The 19,868-nt window shown below is 39.9% G+C and overlaps 2 protein-coding genes across 4 annotated transcripts in view; one reads left to right on the forward strand and one right to left on the reverse strand.

The window, feature by feature from the left end:
* The window catches only part of LOC116687975 (casein kinase II subunit alpha), a 24,003-nt gene extending 22,062 nt beyond the window's left edge, over positions 1-1,941 (forward strand). For both annotated transcript variants that reach the window (XM_032513721.1, XM_032513722.1), the window contains one exon: positions 453-1,941. In XM_032513721.1, the coding sequence (XP_032369612.1) occupies positions 453-571 (119 nt within the window). In that variant the 3' untranslated portion in view covers positions 572-1,941. The remainder of the gene's footprint in view (positions 1-452) is intronic.
* Positions 1,942-6,957: 5,016 nt separating this feature from the next.
* slc2a10 (solute carrier family 2 member 10) lies at positions 6,958-15,926 on the reverse strand. 2 transcript variants are annotated; one of them, XM_032513457.1, is made up of 7 exons: positions 15,705-15,926; positions 13,187-13,262; positions 10,094-11,371; positions 9,688-9,810; positions 7,861-7,996; positions 7,674-7,771; positions 6,958-7,520 (listed from the first exon to the last, which is right to left on the reverse strand). In XM_032513457.1, exons 2-6 carry the CDS (start codon positions 13,188-13,190, stop codon positions 7,675-7,677), a joined length of 1,638 nt encoding a protein of 545 aa, XP_032369348.1. In that variant the 5' UTR covers positions 13,191-13,262; positions 15,705-15,926; the 3' UTR covers positions 6,958-7,520; position 7,674. The 2 variants fall into 2 exon arrangements, with proteins under 2 accessions (XP_032369348.1, XP_032369347.1); XM_032513456.1 differs by having other exon boundaries at positions 7,443-7,771.
* Positions 15,927-19,868: the final 3,942 nt, after the last annotated feature.

A 19,868-nucleotide genomic window follows, 5' to 3' on the forward strand; every position in this document is an offset into this window, starting at 1 on the left:
TATATATATATATATATATATATATATAAATCAAAGTTATTTAAAAGTTAAATTGTGAACAGGGTGAATTGAGATCACGATTTTATAACAATTAATCGTGCAGGCCTAGCGTATAAGCGGAACATATTTGGGTGAATCATTGGTTAATGAAAAGAATCCGTTTTAAAAACTCTTTCATGAAAAAATCCTGAGGCCTGCGTGAATCAATGTTTTTTTTCCCCACCGCTAATTCAGGCAGCCAGTCAGAAGTTCTGTATTTATCAAATATATTGACGTGACATTCATTGGGTCACATAGAGTCACCGTGTCTGTTTAGGTCAATTTTTGATGGATAGCAAGAACGATGGTGTGCTGAACTAGGGCCACACCATCTTTGCACATCTTTGTGTGGTGACTGAACAAAGTGTTTGGTATTGGTTTTCTAACCGTTGCTCTGGCTCTCCTTCCCTCAGGTATCTCTGCCTTGCCAGCTTCCACTGCCCTGGGCCCTTTCACCGGCTCGCCGGTCCTCTCTGCCTCCACCAACGTCCTGAGCACCCCGGTGGCAGCTGCTGTTGGCGCCCCGCAGTGATACCCCACCCAAATCCACACTCACCCCCTTCTCCCCAGGCTCTCCAACACCACCTAGCATAGGGGAGGAGGGTTACTGACCTTCTGGTCAAAGGAAGCCGTTGTCTAAGAAAAGAACGATGCTTTTCCGTTCCTTTTCCTCCTCAAATGAACTTGTTAACCTGACATCTGAAATGAATGTTCTGTGTTATTGAAATATACAGGTATTCCTTTCATTTTCCCACAAGCTGTAGTCAATACAAAGGGTTGCGTGTCTGTGTGTGGCGAGACTGAGACAGAGTGTCATTAATGGCTGATTCGGGGACTCAACAACCGGCCCTGTGTGTTTCAGTTTGGACTGCGAAGGCAGTGGTCAAAAACTACATCAGCAGAAGGCAAAAAAATGAGATGTTGGCCATCAGGACCAAACAGAGCACATTATGTATAGTTTACTAATGCAGCATCGTCAAAAACAAGACCTGATGACACTTCATTTATCACCCCAGATGGGTCTCAACGCCCTCCAGATCAAAGCATTCTGGAAGTGTTTGGTGCTGTTCAGTGCTCTAGGTGTATGTGAACACAATGACACTTTCTCTGAGTAGTTTTGGCTTGCCTTTCTTACCAAACCAGATCACCAGTCTTCTTTTGATATGCGGCTCTCCGTCACATCATCTGTTATTAAACAGTTTTGTATTGAAATGTTCTAGACTGCTGGATAAGGTTCATCACCATCAAGTGGTTTGACTCTAGTGTTGTACTACAATCTATTGAGAAGCCAGGTTAAGTTCATTCAGGTTCTAAAAGAAATGGTTTCTCATATGTGCTGCTTTCCAGTTCATGGAATCACTTCAAGACATAACCAAAGTTTCCTCAGTTGGTTGGAAAAAGACACTGACCAAACCTAGTTTTGTTTTGTGGGAGTAGCTAATGGAGATACTGTAATGCAGATTGTCAATGTTGGTTCAACTAAATAATATGACAACATGATACAATAAGCTGTAGGTGACTGAAATGCTGTAAGCCAAGCTAAGATCTGTTATGAGTAGTGACATGGGTGAGCTTTGTGACGAGACAGTTTACTGGCTTTCACAAACATGATGAGGGAAAATTGGACTTGGAGTTGAATTGTCGAATAGCGCTTCAAGGGTAGAGTTTTCCCTAGTGTTTTATTTCGAAAGTGTACGTTTTAAATCCGGCTGTACATACGCATCCTTTTTTTTCTTTTATTTCAAAACCTGAAAATGCAAATAAATCTGAACATGTGTACATTAACCTGAGAACGGAGCTGTTTGAGTCCCTACATCCCTGTATATATTTTTATGTCCTTATGTAGAAGACTAGTATTTGAAAATATTTGTGTAAATAAACACGTGTTTTATTTATCAGGAACATCTGACTGATGTCTGTCATGTTCATACAGACCCCTCTTTAAGGTTACTGCAAATTATGGATATTTAAAACAATGCTACAATTTACAGTCTAGTTAAAGGTTTTTCACAATTGTTGAATGCATTATTTCCAATGCCAAATGTACATAGAGTTAAAGGTCCCATGACATGGTACTCTTTGGATGCTTTTATATAGACCTTAATGGTCCCCTGATACTGTATCTGAAGTCTCTTTTATATAGACCTTAATGGTCCCCTGATACTGTATCTGAAGTCTCTTTTATATAGACCTTAGTGGTCCCCTAATACTGTATCTGAAGTCTCTTTTATATAGACCTTAATGGTCCCCTGATACTGTATCTGAAGTCTCTTTTATATAGACCTTAGTGGTCCCCTAAAACTGTATCTGAAGTCTCTTTTATACAGACCTTAATGGTCCCCTGATACTGTATCTGAAGCCACTTTTATATAGACCTTAGTGGTCCCCTAATCCCATATCTGAAGTCTCCCAAAATTCAGCCTTGGTGCAGAATCACAGCCATTAGAGCCAGTCCCACAATGAGCTTTCCTTAGTACGTGCCATTTCTGAGTCTGTAGCTTTTAAGGAGGTGGGGGGGGGGGGTGCAAGGTGAAGGCTGGGTGTGTGGCCTTGACCAACTGCCACTTTGTTCGTTTGTAAGCCACGATGTCTCTCTCTCATGGGTGGGCCAAATTCTCTCGGCAGCCAAAGCAGAGAAAGGGGAGGTAACCTTGCCCCTTATGACCTCATAAGGAGCAAGATTCCAGATTGGCCCATCTGAGCTTTAATTTTCTTAAAGGCAAAGCAGGATACCCAGCGCTCAGTTTACACCTATCATCATTTCTAGCCACTGGGGGACCATAGGCAGGCTGGGGGAACTCATTTTAATGTAAAAAAAAACCTCAAAATGAAATTTTCATGCCATGCTGTAATTCTTCTTCCTCTCCATACTGGCTGTGTAGTTATCCCTTTCTAATGGGACACTAACAGACTTATCAGAATCCACAGTCCCTGTTATGTGCTCTTCTAATATTAGGTCTTGAGTTTAACAAATCCAAAGTGGATATCTCAGTGTTAGCCTCTGAGTACAAAACCACCTGTGTTTAAATAACAAAAGAAGGACGGTAGATGTTTTCCACAATTTTACATTTGAGTCAAAATAGGAAGGTATTACTTTGTGGCCAGTATGGACAAGAAGACTAATTACAAAGACCAATAACTGTAAATGTACATACAGTATGGACATGTTGGTAATGCATCAGCAAAGATGAAGAGTACAGAGGACTGATGGAGAGCTTCATCACATGGGGTAACAACAATCAACTGCAGCTCAATATCACCAAGACCAAAGAGCTGGTGGTGGGTTACTAGAGGAACTTGAGACCCCCTGTCCCTTTTAGCATCCAGGGAGTGGAAGTGGAGAGAGGGTGGACTCAAGGAAGGAAAAGAAAATGGACTGGTTCCGCAACTGAAGCCCTCTTCAGGAAAGGCCAGAGCAGAATGTTCTTCCTGAGAAGACTCTGATCCTTCAGTGTGTACAACAGGCTTCTGAAGCTCTTCTATCACTCTGTAGTAGCCAGTGTGCTGGCCAGGTGGCATCAAGGCCAGCTCTGATTGGGCTGGAACCACACAGTCTGGAGTTAGTGGCACATATGACTTTAGGCAAAGCCATCCTAGATAACCCTCTGATGCTCTCTACAACGAGCTGTGGGCAGATAGGCTCACTTCAGGCGTTCCTTTGTACCAGCTGCTACACACGCACACATTTTAACAATTTATTTAAGTCAAACTTGAAGAGAACAAATTACAGGGACATAAATATAGATGCAATTAAATATATACAAAATCATGCATGGGCCATTGGCATACAGCAGGTCTTCATAATATGAAGGATGTCCCCCTCCTTAAAAGGTTGGGTGTGGTTCAGGTGGTACCGATCGGAAAGTTGATGCAGTTCCATCTTGGGCAAGACAGAACCCCTAACTGCCCCCGATGCTGTGTGAATGTGTGTGGATGTACCTGATGAGGCACCTTGTATGGCAGCCTCACCCACAGTGTATGAATGTGTGTGACTGGTTCCTGTTCTATGTAAGATACAATTATCACACACTGTTGGACTGCTGGATTATTTACCTAATATGTATACCTTGCTATATATGTTGATATATTGTTATATTTTATAGTTTATATCATACTACACTTACTATATTACACACTAGAGCTTCAAAGATTAATCCATTAGTTATCAGTTATCACTATTTTGATAATCAGTTTGAGCTTTTTTTTATGAAAGCAGTAAACATTGTGTGATTGCAGCCCGTTAAATGTGAATATTTGTTAGTTTCTTCACTTCTCTGTGACAGTAGACTGAATATCTTTGAGTTGACAAACAAAACATTTGAGGACATCATCTTGGGCTTTGGGAAACACTGACCTACATTTTTCACCATATTATGAAATTTTATAGACCAATACATTAATCAAGAAAAATAACTAACAGATTAACTGACTATGAAAATTATCATTAGTTGCAAGCCTACTACATGTACTTTATTTTACTATATGATACCCATACTATTCTGTTTTTTTTTTTCTTTTTCCTTGTTTTTTTTTTAATATTCTTTTTATAACATTTTTTGTAATTCAACAAAAACACACAAGAACAAAAAGCACAGCACAAACAAACTTTAGTATCATATCTATGGGTATGTGCAGCTTACATACAGCATCTCGTCATATCGATGTATATACATACATTTACATTTATACAGTTTGTGTTAATGACCCTTCATCTTTAGGCACTTTAAGATTTCTCCCTATTTTTAAACAGGTGCAATTTACCATTAAGACAATATCAATCTCTCTCTGTTACTACTCCAGATATCAGAGATTTCCACACTGAGTAAGGGGGGCACGCTACCAACCCATTTGGCCATTATACCTTTCGGCCAGCATCAGAAGAAACTGAACAGTCTCTTTGTGAGCTCTCAGAGGGTCGGTATAAGGCCCAGTAGACACATGAGTGGGCTGAGCGGACTGTCGTTCCTATCACCGAACTGATTCACTGCATACTGCCTGCCAGAATACCTTGATGTTCTTACACTCCCAAAGACAGTGAAATCTAGTGCCCTTAGCCGAGTTACATTTAAGACAGTTCGGTGAAGCACCTGGAGTGTACTTACTGTATATATAAGGTGATATGTAAACATTATGTAATATGATTGCATTTCTCTGTATCTATTCGATTGATATCCAGAGGGCAGTAGTAATATTTCCTCCCACGACGCAGAGTCATTGGAATTTTAAACAGCATACTCCAAGTTGTTCGTAATGTTTCAGCTTGTCCAATGTTAGGTCTGTGACTCAGAGTAAATCTAGACACAAAGTCCATTTCCGACAATCCATAGAGTTCTTTCAAGCAAGTAACAGTTCGTTGGTAACTCCCAGTGATCCAATCTTTGATTTTACATAGTGCCTGATCTGGAGATACTTGTAGAATCTTTGGCGGTATATTATATGAGATCTTTATCTTCAATGTCTTGAATTTACCTCTGTCCCACAGAATCACATTCTCCTAATACCAGCTTCTTGCCAGGACTTGAGATTGAGACCAGCGCCCTCTCTGTTAATCTGAGTTTCTACCAAAATGCAAGAAATTAAGGTCCTTAGACTTCCCAAATAATTTTCTTCAAATACTCCATGTCTTCAAAACATTATCAATAAGAAATTGTCTTTAACAGTAGGTGCAGTTCTCTTGCACGTTTATCTAATAAGTTTACAAGACAGAGGGTTTGCTAATTACTTTTTCATCTCAAGCCAAGGCGTCACATCATGTCCGTTGCCAACTGAAATTCTGAATAGACAGTACATAGTTCTCAATCTTTGGTAAGCCCCACCCGCCCTGTTGTTTTGGAAGTTGTAAAATATCCATTTTAAGCTTAGGCTTTCTACCTGCCCAGATAAAGTCTGATATCAGTTTATTAATGTCCTTAAGATCATTTGGATTCAAAAACACAAAAAGCATTGAAACTGGATATGAAATTTTTGGAAGTAGTACCATTTTAGTAAGGGTAATCCTACCAAGCATTGATAAAGGAAGCTTTTTCCAACTTGTAACTTTTTCTTTTATGTGACCAATTAAAGGATTGATGTTCTCTGCATACAGCTGACCAATTTTGGGCGTGATTTTTATACCTAGATACTTAAATCCTTTAGGTGCCCAACGGAAAGGTTTGACGTAAGCAGGTTCCACCTGACCACTGTTTGTTAAAGGCATTATTTCTGACTTTTCAAAATTTACCTTATACCCTGATATTTGTCCAAATTCTTTAATACAATCAACCAGTTCTGGAATTGATTTATCGGGATCTGTTAGAGTTAATAGAACGTCATCAGCATATAATAAAATTTTGTGCTGTGTTTCCTATTCCTATTGTTTCCTATTTGTATCTGTCTGACGGCTACTCAAGCGGCTCTATAGCCAGGGAAAATAGCAAAGGTGATAAAGGACTGCCCTGGGCAGTACCACGTGAGTTTAAATGGTGCAGATAAAGCCATTTGTCAGACAGAGGCTACAGCTTCTTGTACAAGATCTTCACCCAATCTATAAAAGTGGATTTAAAACCAATCTCTTCTTAGCACTTCGACATGTAGTCCAGTTCGACACGGTCGAAAGCTTTTTTCGGCGTCCATTGAAACATGGCGCTGGGTTTTGATGGTAATTAAGATAATGAATAATATTAATCAAGCGTCTCGTATTATTTGAGGACAAACGACCCTTATAAATCCAGTCTGGTCTGTGCTTACTATGTCTGATACAACTCGCTCTAATCTATTGGCCCACACTTTGACAATTTTTCATTCTACTCCACGAGCTTTATCGGCCGATAGGAAGAAGGCAGTTCTGGTCCTTATCTTTTTTTGGTATTACTGTAATATTGGCAACGTACATAGTTCCCGGAGACTTGAGTGTTCAAAAGACACATTAAATACTCTCTGTAACAACTTATTAATCTTGCCTTTCAAAACCTTAAAAACTCAACTGGGTATCCGTCAGCTCCAGGGCATTTGCCCGATTGGAGTGATGAAATGGCTGTATCAATTTCTAACAATGTAATGGGACCTTCCAGCAAGTTAGCCTGGTCTTCGCTGAGTCTTGGTATATTCAGGTTGTTTAGAACTATTCTGTTTTTATACTTCTATATCTAATACTTATTCTATCCCGTCCAATGTTATGTAGCTGTAAAGGAGTACTTTTTGTTTTAAGGTGCTCTCGCAAAATATAAAAAATATTCTAACTGCAGTCTATGGTTCTGTGTGCTTTACTTCATGGGAACTTGGAAGCAACAGCAAATATTTTCCCTGGCATCGCCTAACAGCTCACTAAAGCCATGCTAAGAACAAGCAATACTGTCAAGGGGCTCAAGGCTCAGAGATTATTGCAAACTCATAACATCATTGATTTCTTTATAGTTTTACCTCACAATTTTATTGCTGAAGGAGACCCAAACTAGAGTGGTCAAATGATCAGAAAAATTCACAGGTAATATTGTAAACTAAGTTGCTCGTAAGCAAAACATGTAAATGAACACACCCAACATGTAATTTACAATAGCTATCAGCTTTGTGACACGTGTATTCCAATATCAAGTTTAATGGGAAAAAAAAGTTCTATGAGTTTAAAACCATCATGTATTCAGTGCCCGTCAGTGTTAATCACCCTGAGGGGCTAACTTGACAGTGCACTCTTTGGTACTGTGGGGAAGTGTTTCTCCAGCTGATGATGCAACAGCACTCCTCACTATGATAAAACCTGCAAAAGAAGGCCAAGCACATCAGTGTCTCAGCATGCCACCTTACATTATTACATTGTGTTTTTAATCAGACAACTATAGATCCTACTTGTTTGAACGCAGCTCCTTGTCTATCTGCTCCAGAGTTTTCCCTTTGGTTTCTGGTAGCATGAAGAAGAAGAAGACCGCAGCTGCCACAGCAGCCATTCCATACAAAAGAAACGTCCCAGACAGACCTATCGCATCTGTTAATTAAAAAAACACAGTCCACTCTTTGCTGGTCATTATTTCACGTAAATTAAGTCAGGGAAAAACGTTCCAGGAAATATGACCATTGATTCATCATCAAGTTTGCTCTTAAATTTACTTTGAAGCAACATTATAATTTATTTTGTTATGTTGAATGCAGGGTTGGAAACTATTTCCAATATAACCTTTTTTAAATATAGTTTGAAATAGTCTTCACACACCAATAGCAATAAATAACTTATGGAGTTACGGAGGCCAGAGGAGATGCTACTTCCACGTCTTGCTAGCTTTTCAGCATTACCAAATCTTCCTTCAAAGTGGTACACAGTGGTCCTCCCATACAGATGTTTTCCCTTCATTTGATAAGACGTCTTCCTGTGTAGGTGTGTACACATGTCTCTCCTGTTTTCTCAGCAGACATTTTAACTTGTCATACCAGAAAAAAAGCTCAGCTGTAACTAATTAAATAAACAGTTCCACTTCATTGAAGTGTCTGTGTGCCATGTCAGCGAGGCAACATGCTACACTACTATAATAAAAGATCACGTGTTGTTATATTTCCTTATTGCATACAGTATATTTCTATAAATCAGGGTTGTGCCGACTACAATTGGACTGACAAATTAACATAATTGCAATTACTTTTTCCATGTCACAACTCATTTGCATTCTACTTCATGCATTCTGCATTTCGTCAACAAGTTCACCATATCTTTTTAAAAGGTGATATTATCATGTTAATGGTAGCCTACATCATTCATTTTATTAGTTACACCTGTACTTTTGTAAAATGTGCGCCAGGTAAAATAATGTATATGGGAACCAGAGGTGGGTAGTAACGAGTTACATTTACTCCGTTACATTTACTTGAGTAAGTTTTTGAAAAAATTGTACTTCTAGGAGTAGTTTTAAATCACTATACTTTTACTTGTACTTGAGTAGATTAGTGAAAAATAAACTGTACTCTTACTCCGCTACATTAGGCAACAAGGAGCTCGTTACTCGTTACTACGCTTCATTGTTTTTACCCCCGCGTACGTCTCATTTCAATGTTTTTTGACAGAGAGAGGGAGTCTTCCGCTGAACGTGACTGTGCTTAACCAATCACACGTCGTTGTGCAGTCACGTGACCGTACTCGTTTCAGCAGCGGGACAGGTTAGCTTTACAGTCGCAGCAAAGCAAAGAAACAGCAGCTACGTTAGGCGGTGTGTTCAGGGTCTACCAAAACAAACGGACATGTGAGCGTTCAACAACTCACATCTAACCTGAGGAGACGTAGCGGTGGTTTTAGTTTCTGCTGTGGAGAGGTGGATGTTTGTCTTTTAGGTTACATACAGTATGTTGCAGTATCCATCCAAATTTATGTGACAAGTCTCTCAAGTAAGCTATTTTGTAATTATAAATTATTAAATTTATTTTATTGATTGGAGAACTATAATTTGCCTAAAGATAATATTTTGTTCTTTGTCGGTCTGATTGATGCTTGTGTTAAGAAATAAATCAGACGTTACTCAACAGTTACTCACTACTCGAGTAGTTTTTTCATCAAGTACTTTTTTACTTTTACTCAAGTAATTATTTGGATGACTACTTTTACTTTTACTTGAGTCATATTATTCTGAAGTAACAGTACTTTTACTTGAGTACAATTTTTGGCTACTCTACCCACCTCTGATGGGAACTCACCGATACAATTCAAGAATGTGAACGTGACCAACAAGTTGGCAGCCCAGTTGAAGCAGCTGGTGAACGCAAATGCCCTTCCTCTCACAGCGGGTGGAAATATTTCACTCAGGAGAAGCCAGGTCACTGGTCAAAGACAAAAGGAACAGCTTAATTTACCAGCTCTAATAACCCACTCACAGTTCGATATGGTTATTTCAAAGGTGATAAAGCTGCAGTAGGCATGCTAGCAGCTCCAAAATACTATTACACATAATAGTATGTGTATTAGTTTATAGTATGGATATTTCTATCAATCTTGTCTTGTGTAGCTTTACATGCACAATTCGGAATACATTTTTAAACTTAAAAAAAACAAAAACCATTTGTGAAACATGAGAATACATGTGTAACATGAGAATATACAAACTTGGTCCAAATCCAACGGCGTAAGCACTGACGACAGCCATCAGACACACAAGAATGATCCAGTTCACAACTGTGCCATGGGCGCCAGGAGGAGATGCCAGAGGAGTGTCCGGTGGTTTCGGTCTAACTTGATCTAGTACTATATCTTGATCCTGTGTGCTGGTATCAAGGAGTCTTTGGCTCTCAGGCATGTCAAAAACTGAGCGATTACCAAAATTTAAATGAGGTGCATCTGTTGTGTTAACGTTAAAGTCCTCAGAATTACAAGGCCTCTTAGCATTCATCAATGAATGCCCACTGAGGAGTCCAATGGTTAGCAGACACAGCGCCATCACAGAGCACCCACTGATGAGCAGAGGCCTCCTGCCCACCTTGTCTGAAAACACCATGGAGATCAGAGTAGAGATCACTTTGACTAACCCCAAGCCAACAGACGCCAGCATTGCTGAGGCATTGCTCTGAAACCCCACCGAGTGGAATATAGTGGAGGCGTAGAGGAGAGTGTTGGGCTGGCCTGTGAACTGCTGAAAGAGCACCAGCCCAAGGCCAATGATGGTCCGAGTCCTCATGTTGTCTTTAGGCTGGATAAGGTACATGCTGTTAAACTGAACCTTCCTGTTTTCCATGCTGGAGCTGACTTCTGAGTCACCGGCTTCTTGGTTTCCAATGGTACTTATTTGCTCTCTTTCAGTCTGAAAGCAATATTTTTGGCTTAAAGATTCCTTCGTGCTGGATGGAAGAAACCAGATAGCGACCAGCTGAATCAAAGTCGGCACTACGGCTAATCCAAACATCCACTTCCACCCTCTTTTGGAGTCAGACAGGATGTAGTTCATAGCATAAGCTGCCAGGATGCCCACAGTGATTCCAGCTTCATACAGTGTTACCAGAATGCCCCTTCGGTCCGGGGTAACCATCTCAGACACAAAGATGCAGCACGACATGGAGGATATACACATGGCAAACCCCAGTGTCATCCTGCCCACCACCAGTGCAGAGAAGGAGTCGATGAGCAGGACCAGGCTGCCAATCAGGATCAAGACATTGCTGAGGAGTATGGAGTTCCTGCGGCCCCGATGGTCGATCAAGCTGCCGCCCACGATGGAGGCCAGCAGAGCTCCCATCAACAAAGAGCTGACCAGAGCCTCCTGCTGGACACATGAGAGTCTAAACTCTGCTTTGAGCTGCAGCAAAGCACCTGAGATGATGCCCAACTCATAACCAAAGACAAGGCCGCCCAGAGTGGACACCACACCGGCCAACAGGAGGATGGAACTACCTGGGAGGAAGGAAAACATTCAGTGGTTTACTATTTTAGAAGTGCACTCTTAACAAAAGATCCACATTTACACAGCAAAATCATCTCTGTGGTGAACTTGTGAATTTCAAACGAATGTTTCACCTTCATAGAGTTTTCATGAGATCGTACCTCTAATGGCTGACTCCAAAAAATCAGCAGTTATATTTACAGCCATGCAAACAAAACAAATACAAAGTCTTTTTTTTTCTTCAAGACAGCAGACTTTATATTTAAAAAGTGTTTAGTTTAATTCTGGTTCAAAGCGAGGTATATTTTAGAGATTGTTTGCTATATTTACAGGATTTCATGCTATATTAAACTCTCCAGAGAGCTGGCTACAAGTTAGCAATCAAACACAACAAAGGTTGTCAGTTGAATGGCGTTTTGAGCTAACGTTAGCAATCAAACAATCATGGATAGCTAAAACGTTTTTGAAATTATTTCCATCTTCTGTCATTGTTTGTAATGAGAAAAGTTTATTATTTCATGGATTTCACGAATTTCAGTATGACACGTTATGCCGTACACCTTTTAAATCGGAGCGTGCGCGACTCAAATCTGCACTTGACTTACATCGGGGAGTGACAGGGTGTCTCAGATGAACAAATCCTATGAAGGAGTGCTGTGTTGGAAAAAGGTTTGGGTACCACTTGGCTAAAGCCATGTTCTCTACAGACTAAATGTAGACTATGTTTTTACTCAGAAAGATATACATTTTTGCGCAATACATAATACACAATTTCCTGGTTTTCCTGTGTTTTAATGAATTGGATCAAAGCTCTGTATTGCAAACATCAATGTTTTTTTTATGTTAGTTTACAGAATGTATCATATTCTAGTTAATGGCAAATGAATGATTCATGTTCATCACTCCAACTAATCCGCAGCTGTTTCTCGCATTAACCTGAGTCTTTCATGTGCAGTATCTATTGACAGAAATGTAAATGAGGCAGACGGTAGTCCACATGAAAGCTTCTGAATCTCAATACTAATTAACCCTGTCATCAGTTCCTAAGAGGAAAAATGTAGCTTTGAAGAGTTCCTCACTGACTGCAAACACAGTCCATTTGTAAGTAAAGTTTCTGTAGACATTTGATTGATTTGAAAAGTTGTATGATTTTTTTAAGGACTCTTGATCGTCTAAATGGAGTTCCAGAGGTTTTAGCAGCTGAGACATTAAAGTAATGTAGCTCAGCGTAAATTCTTTCAGGAAGACCTAACACTTAATTACAAATCAGCTGTTGGAGGCATTCACTTTCCTGTTAAACCAAACAGAGTCCGCCTCAAATTCCAAGGGCCAATCACAGAATCACAACCCTGCTTTGAATCGGTTTCTTTTCCTGCTGCTGTCAGCTGTCATTTCAGGAAAAGCGTGCAACCCTCCACTACTCCTTCCACCTCCAGTCAACGTTACTCAAAGGCATCCTGGGTCTTCCTCCTGCTGGACGCTCCATCGACTCCTTTGGTCTGGTCTTTGGGCTCCTAAGCCGCCACCACCAGTGTCTAGACTCTATTGCGGGGATTGTCTTGGCTTCCTTACCCCTTTTACAAACGATGGAGTCTAAAGCTCCAAAGACTAGACATTGAATTATGCTTATGTAAAATAAACCTTTGCACATCTGCAAACAAGTCTCTCCTGATTGAAATGGTATCCGCATTGATTTTAAACAGGACACACTGGTCAGCCCTATATAATGCATTGGTTCCTTCCCTTGCTTTAATTTACATCAGAGTAAAACTAAACACTGTTTAACTGCTTTACAATAGAAAATCACGCATTTACATTTAACTTACCCATTGCTTCTGTCCTGTTACATTCACATTTCAGTCAGACTGTGCAGGACTGGATTCATTTCTTGGAAGACATCCTCTGTGAAGTATAAGCAAAACAAAGAAAATAAAAATGGTTCGGACCTTTCCTGCAGTGCTCTCCTGGTCTGGCACCCACTGCGAGTCTTGTGTACTGCCGCTAATAGACAAGACAAGGGAGCCCACAATAGGCTGTTGCAGCACTGTCACCATGCCAACCCTTTTGTTGATTGCCATGATTTCATTAGGGAGTCCTCTTGAGATGGTCTCAACTAAATAAATAGCTGTGACGCAATCAGTTAGCTTGTTTAGTCCTATATTAAAATTAAATTTCAGCTGATAATGACAGAGCAGTGGGGATTAGGGGGAGGAATGTACACCAGTGTGTTGACAAGCACCACCTCTATAGAAATGATGCCCCCCAACTAAGATTTCTTTAGTCGCTTTCTATGTTTTTCCATATAATCGTATGAGTGTTAGTGAACCAATAATTTATTTAATCGAGGACAGCCCTAACTGGGAAACCTATTTCAGAGGACAGTCCTCATTTATGATTTTTGGTTGAGCTGGTTTTGGTTTCACTTGTGGATAATTAAAACTCAAAACAACTGTGAAGGTTCCTGTTAGGGTTATATGGAGCATCATAGTTCAAAATTCTGACAATTTCAACTCCAAGAGAGAAACTTTACAATATTTTATCAGTCATCGTGTCCCAACAGTGACTTTTTAGCTTCTTGGAGTTGATTTTGATAACTTTTATTATAGTTGCTGTTAACTTCCTCTGTCTGTCTGATTCATCTTCCATCAAGTTAGGTAACTCGCACGATTAAAAAAATCTTTGTCAAAATTAAAGCAGCAGAGTCTGGGATATCCCGACTTTCAGTCCTTGGTCAAGCTTAAAAGATTCTGGCTCCTAAATTTCCCAAAATGCAAATCAATAGCATCATTCGTTAGATACATGTCCATTGCCCATGTTTTCAACCTCCATATGTTACAAACATATGGAGTTATGTTCTCTTTTAAAATTCTTTAAAAAACAAATCTGCGTTTAAGTTTTCCAAAGTTTCCTTGAGCAAGACTCTGAACCTCAAGTTGTGCCCCCAAGAAGTGCCTTGCAAGTGTGTGAATGGGTGAATGAGAGTGATAGCGACGGAGTCTAATCTCCAAAGACTCTATACACTACCGGTCAAAAGTTTGAGGTCACTTAGAAATTTCCATTGCACTCCATTATAGACAGAATACCAGCTGAGATCAGTTGCCTTGCTTTTTTAACCAGGGCAGCAGTTTTTAGATTACATTATGTGTTTACATAATTGCAAATAGGTTTGCCAGTGTTTTTCTAGTTAGTTTTTTAAAATGATATCAGATTGTGTATTGTGTATCTACATTAGCCATTATCACCAACCATTCATTCAATCATCCAAAGGCACATTTTGTTTACTAATCTGATATCATTTTAAAAAACTAACTAGAAAAACACTGGCAAACCTATTTGCAATTATGTAAACACATAATGTAATCTAAAAACTGCTGCCCTGGTTAAAAAAGCAAGGCAACTGATCTCAGCTGGTATTCTGTCTATAATGGAGTATGGAATGGAAATTTCTAAGTGACCACAAACTTTTGACCGGTAGTGTACATTTCATACTGTGCATATGTAACAAATAAACCTTTTTTATACTTGCAACAAAGTCTCTCCTGATTGAATTACCCAGGGCCCTGAGGCCTCTTCAAATTGCTTGTGTTATCCAAGCAACAAATCCAAGAACTGATTGACTGAGAAACAATATTCACTTTAAAGTGACACAAAGCACGTGGACCATCTGTTTGACGCGTGCTTTCTAAATTAATTGAATCTATTATTAGTATGGTTGTCTGTAAAATCCATCAATCATTACAGCATATGTAGCACTTAAACCAAGTCTAAACTGTGTATTATTTAACTGCAGAAACTAAACGATAACAGTGCTCATGCATAAGGAAGGGAAAACTGTGTAAAACAGTGTAAACTGGTTTATCCAGTGGTGGAGGAAAGACTCAGATCCTCTACTAGAGCTGAATTTACTGGAGCAATGCATCCTATTTGATAATCTTGTATATGTTTTGTGCATTCTTAACTAGGCTAACTGTTTTTAGATATAAGTTTAGTGGAGTAAGAAGTACAATATTCCCTCCACACTATTAGTAGAAGTAAAAAGTGGCATGGAATGCTCAAAATTGTACAGTACTTGAGTAATTGTGTGGTTACATTCCACCAATGGGTCTATATCACAACTTTCTCCTTTAGTTTCAAAGAAAACCGATGTGACCAGTGAGCTGCTAACAGTTTCAGGACAATAGAGCCACTATTCATCGACTCGCTCATTTGTTTAACGGGACAGACAGTAGATGCGACAGGCTGCTGCCTCGCTGGGCTTTAACGCTGTTCATGAACAGTGGAGACACTTTAATCCGCTGTGGACTCGTTCGGCTATGAGACATCCGGGAAGGGAAACGGACTCACCGTAAACAGCAGAGGGGATTACAAAGAGATGCTCCTGAAGATCTGCTGCTACTTCCCTGGAAGTCTGCGCTACGTGGCAGCCGTGTTCAAGTCGACAGAGGGAAAACTTCTTGGCGAAGTTTTGACACCAGAGGTCGACAGCTGGCCAACTTTCCCAGGAAGGAAAGTCGCGAAGGCTCAACACAGCTGCTCACAGGTTAAAGGACCAGTCAGTGGTCTTCATTTTGGACTTTTGGAGCCAGATGTTGTAAAGATTCAGCGCTTAACCCAAACCTAGTGTGGGAGATTGTTTTTCTCAAACAGCAACTATTTGCACTATTTTTCGAGCCATGTTTTAAAAGAATGCCAAGAAATATGTTGGCTTAGCCCCCCCACTCTGACATCTCTCCATTTAGTGCATGTATAGGGACTTAGCATGTGTGTGTGATTCAGGCTTGTGTGTAATGTGTGTAAGAACAACAGAGTGTAAATTGAATTTTCCCCTTGTGGGACTAATAAAGGATCCATTACTCACTCTGACATCTCTCCATTAGTGCATGTATAGATCCTGAGCGTGTGTGTGTGTGTGTGTGTGTGTGTGTGTGTGTGTGTGTAGTTCAGGACTGTGTCTAAACTAACCAAGTGTGGACACAGAGTGTAAATTGTAATTTTCCCATAGGGGATCAATAAACAGATAAAAAAATAAAAAATAAAATAAAATTATTGTTATTATTATTATTATTATTATTATTATTATTATTATTTATTTTGTTGTACTATGGAAACCACACTTTATTTAATGCCACTTTACATTCGTTCAATGCCTTTTGCTCATTGTCTGTTGTTTGCATGTTGTTTATAATTTCCCCACTGTGGGATGAACAAAGTATAATCTATCTATCTATCTATCATTATTATTATTATTATTATTATTATTATTATTATTCATAATTCAGGAATGCTGTAGGCCTGCATATTATGCTGCATCACTTCCTCAATATTATTATAGCCTACACATGGTTTTCATCAACAAAATGTAGCAGTCAGATATTTACTGTGAACTCCCCTTTTTATTGTATCTGCTCTTAAAAATGACACTTCCTGAATGTTGCGGAGTCTTAACACAACCAACACATGAAGCTGTGACTGGAAAATCCACTACTTCTATCATTGTTTAGTCACTTTTATAATAGTCTAGACCTACTCTATCTGTAAAATATCTTGAGGTAACTCTTGTCATGATTTGATACTTTAAATAACATTGAATTGAACTGAAGCAACCTCAGTAGGCTATGATCAATCATGGCCTCGATCATGCATCGATGCAGAATCGTCAACGACTTTTACACCTCTACCCAGTATGCAGAAAAATTCAAACACACCATTTTAGGATAGGTGAAACGTTTGTGTGCATCACTAAAACAACTTTACAGCCACTTCTTAACAGGACCACATGTTTCTGTGTGGGAATGATGTGGAGTTGCTTCAGTTTTTCCTTTGCCAAAATGTAGCCCCCTTCACGCAGGGGCGTAGCCTTGTGAGAGAGACAGATTGTTCAAGGAGGATGATTCTTATTGAAAAGTCCTCTACCATTTGTGTCTCCAAATCACGGAATCCAAGTAGCCTAAATGTAAATGTAAACCTGCTATACCTATAGAGCGCTTTTCCAGTCTTAACAACTACTCAAAGCGCATTTACATCTACAGGATACATTCACCATTCACACACATTCAAACACTGTGGCCGAGGCTGCCGTACAAGGTGCCACCTGCTCATCAGATAAACACTCACACACATTCACACTCTGATGCGCAGCACCGGGGGTAACTCGGGGTTCAGTGTCTTGCCCAAGGACACTTCGACATGGGACTGCAGGGCCAGGGATCGAACCACCAACCTTAATACCACTGAGCCACAGCCGCCCCTTCAGCCTACAGTACATTTCAGTTATGATTATGGAAACACCAACATTTCCATAAACCGTTCCATACAGTTTCACTGCTGCATCGGGCCCAATGGAAGCCCTGCTAACATAACTGGCCACACAGAGGTGGAGCATGCCAATGAACCATATTCGTGCTAAGTTTCTCAATATGCTAAAAGTTATGCTTTGATTTTCATAGAACAATAAATAAAATCACTAGAAAACACAAAATAATAACTTAGTACTATTTATCCCAGTACGCTTTGCACTATGTTCCACATTTAAATAATTATTATTGTTCTCTTCATTGCACTCATCTCTCTACATTGTTTCTGTTTAGAGTATGTATATATTAGTGTGTCTACATTAGTGTGTATATATTGTTTGTTGGGTTGTTTGTTCTGAATGTATAAGCACATTGTGAGCAACTATGCTCCAAAGGAAAATTCCTCGTATGTGTCTTCATACCTGGTCAATAAAGCTGATTCTGATTCTGATGAAAAAAGCCAGTTTTTTATATTCTGAGACTGGATGTCGTTTTCAAGGCAACAGTGTCATGTGCTGAAATCTCTGTGCACATACCACAGGGAAGTGGGGTTGCAAGAGGATTTTCTGCAGGAAATGTGAGGAGATTTTGAGCTGAAAATGGCTCAAACTTGATGTGACCATATACTGTAAGTTTCCACTTCGCAGTGTCTGATTCTGCAGTTGAGGGAAACTTTTACCCCCAACTTTCTGAGCGACTGACTCTCCGTTTTTTTGCACCTCTTTACATAAATACGGCTATGAAATACATCATAAAATGAATAAATGGGCATACATACAGAATAAAGATATAAATTAGTCAATATACACTACCGTTCAAAAGTTTGGGGTCACCTAAACAATTTTGTGTTTTCCTGAAAAGTCACACTTTTTCACCACCATACGTTGGGAAATGAATAGAAAATAGTCGACATTGACAGGTTAGAAATAATGATTTGTATGAAAAAGATTTTTTTTACATCAACTTTGCTTTCGTCAAAGAATCCTCCATTTGCAGCAATTACAGCATTGCAGACCTTGGCATTCTAGCTGTTAATTTGTTAAGGTAATCTGGAGAAATTGCACCCCACGCTTCCAGAAGCAGCTCCCACAAGTTGGATTGGTTGGATGGGCCCTTCTGTGCATCCATAAAGAATCGGCAGCTGCTCCCACAACAGCTCAATGGGGTTCAGATCTGGTGACTGCGCTGGCCACTCCATTATCGATACCAGCTGCCTGCTTCCGCTCTAAATAGTTCTTGCACAATTTGGAGGTGTGTCTAGGGTCATTGTCCTGTTATGAAATTGGCTCCAATCAAGCGCTGTCCACTGGGTTTGGCATGGCGTTGCAAAATCTCCCACCTTACCAGCACCAAAGCAACCCCAGACCATCGTATTACCTCCACCATGCTTACAGATGGCGTCAGGCATTCTTCCAGCATCTTTTCATTTGTTCGCGTCTCACAAACGTTCTTCTTTGTGATCCAAACCCTCAAACTCGATTCATCCGTCCACAACACTTTTTTCCAGTCTTCCTCTGTCCAATGTCTGTGTTCTTTTGCCCATCTTAATCTTTTTCTTTATTGGCCAGTCTCAGATTGGCTTTTTTCTTTGCCACTCTGCCCTGAAGCCCAGAATCCCGCAGCCGCCTCTTCACTGTAGATGTTACACTGGTGTTTTTGCGTGTACTATTAATGAAATGCCAGTTGGGGACCGTGAGGCGTCTGTTTCTCAAACTAGAGACTCTAATGTACTTATCTTCTTGCTCAGTTGTGCAACGCGGCCTCCCACTTTTTTTCTACTCTGGTTAAGCCTGTTTGTGCTATCCTCTGAAGGGATAGTACACACCGTTGTAGGAAATCTTCATTTTCTTAGCAAGGTCTCGCATGGAATAGCCTTCATTTCTAGGACAAGAATAGACTGTCGAGTTTCAGATGAAGTTGTCTTTTCTGGCCATTTTGAGCGTTTATTGACCCCAATGTGATGCTCCAGAAACTCAATCTGCTCAAAGGTGGTCAGTTTTGTAGCTTCTGTACGACCTAAACTGTTTTCAGATGTGTGAACCTGAGTGCACAAGGGTTTTCTAATCATCAATTAGCCTTCTGAGCCAATGAGCACACATTGTACCATTAGAACACGGGAGTGATAGTTCTGGAAATGGGCCTCTATACACCTATGTAGATTGCACCAAAAACCAGACATTTGCCTAGAATAGTCATTTACCACATTAGCAATGTA

Source organism: Etheostoma spectabile, chromosome 4 (genome assembly GCF_008692095.1).
Source record: "Etheostoma spectabile isolate EspeVRDwgs_2016 chromosome 4, UIUC_Espe_1.0, whole genome shotgun sequence".
Taxonomy (NCBI): domain Eukaryota; kingdom Metazoa; phylum Chordata; class Actinopteri; order Perciformes; family Percidae; genus Etheostoma; species Etheostoma spectabile.

Coding starts and splice junctions, on each gene's coding strand:
- slc2a10 (XM_032513457.1), bottom strand. Junction 9,811..10,093: donor CGCCGTTGGATTTGGACCAA/GTTTGTATATTC, acceptor GTCTTTGACCAG/TGACCTGGCTTCTCCTGAGT. Junction 7,772..7,860: donor AAGGAGCTGCGTTCAAACAA/GTAGGATCTATA, acceptor CTTCTTTTGCAG/GTTTTATCATAGTGAGGAGT.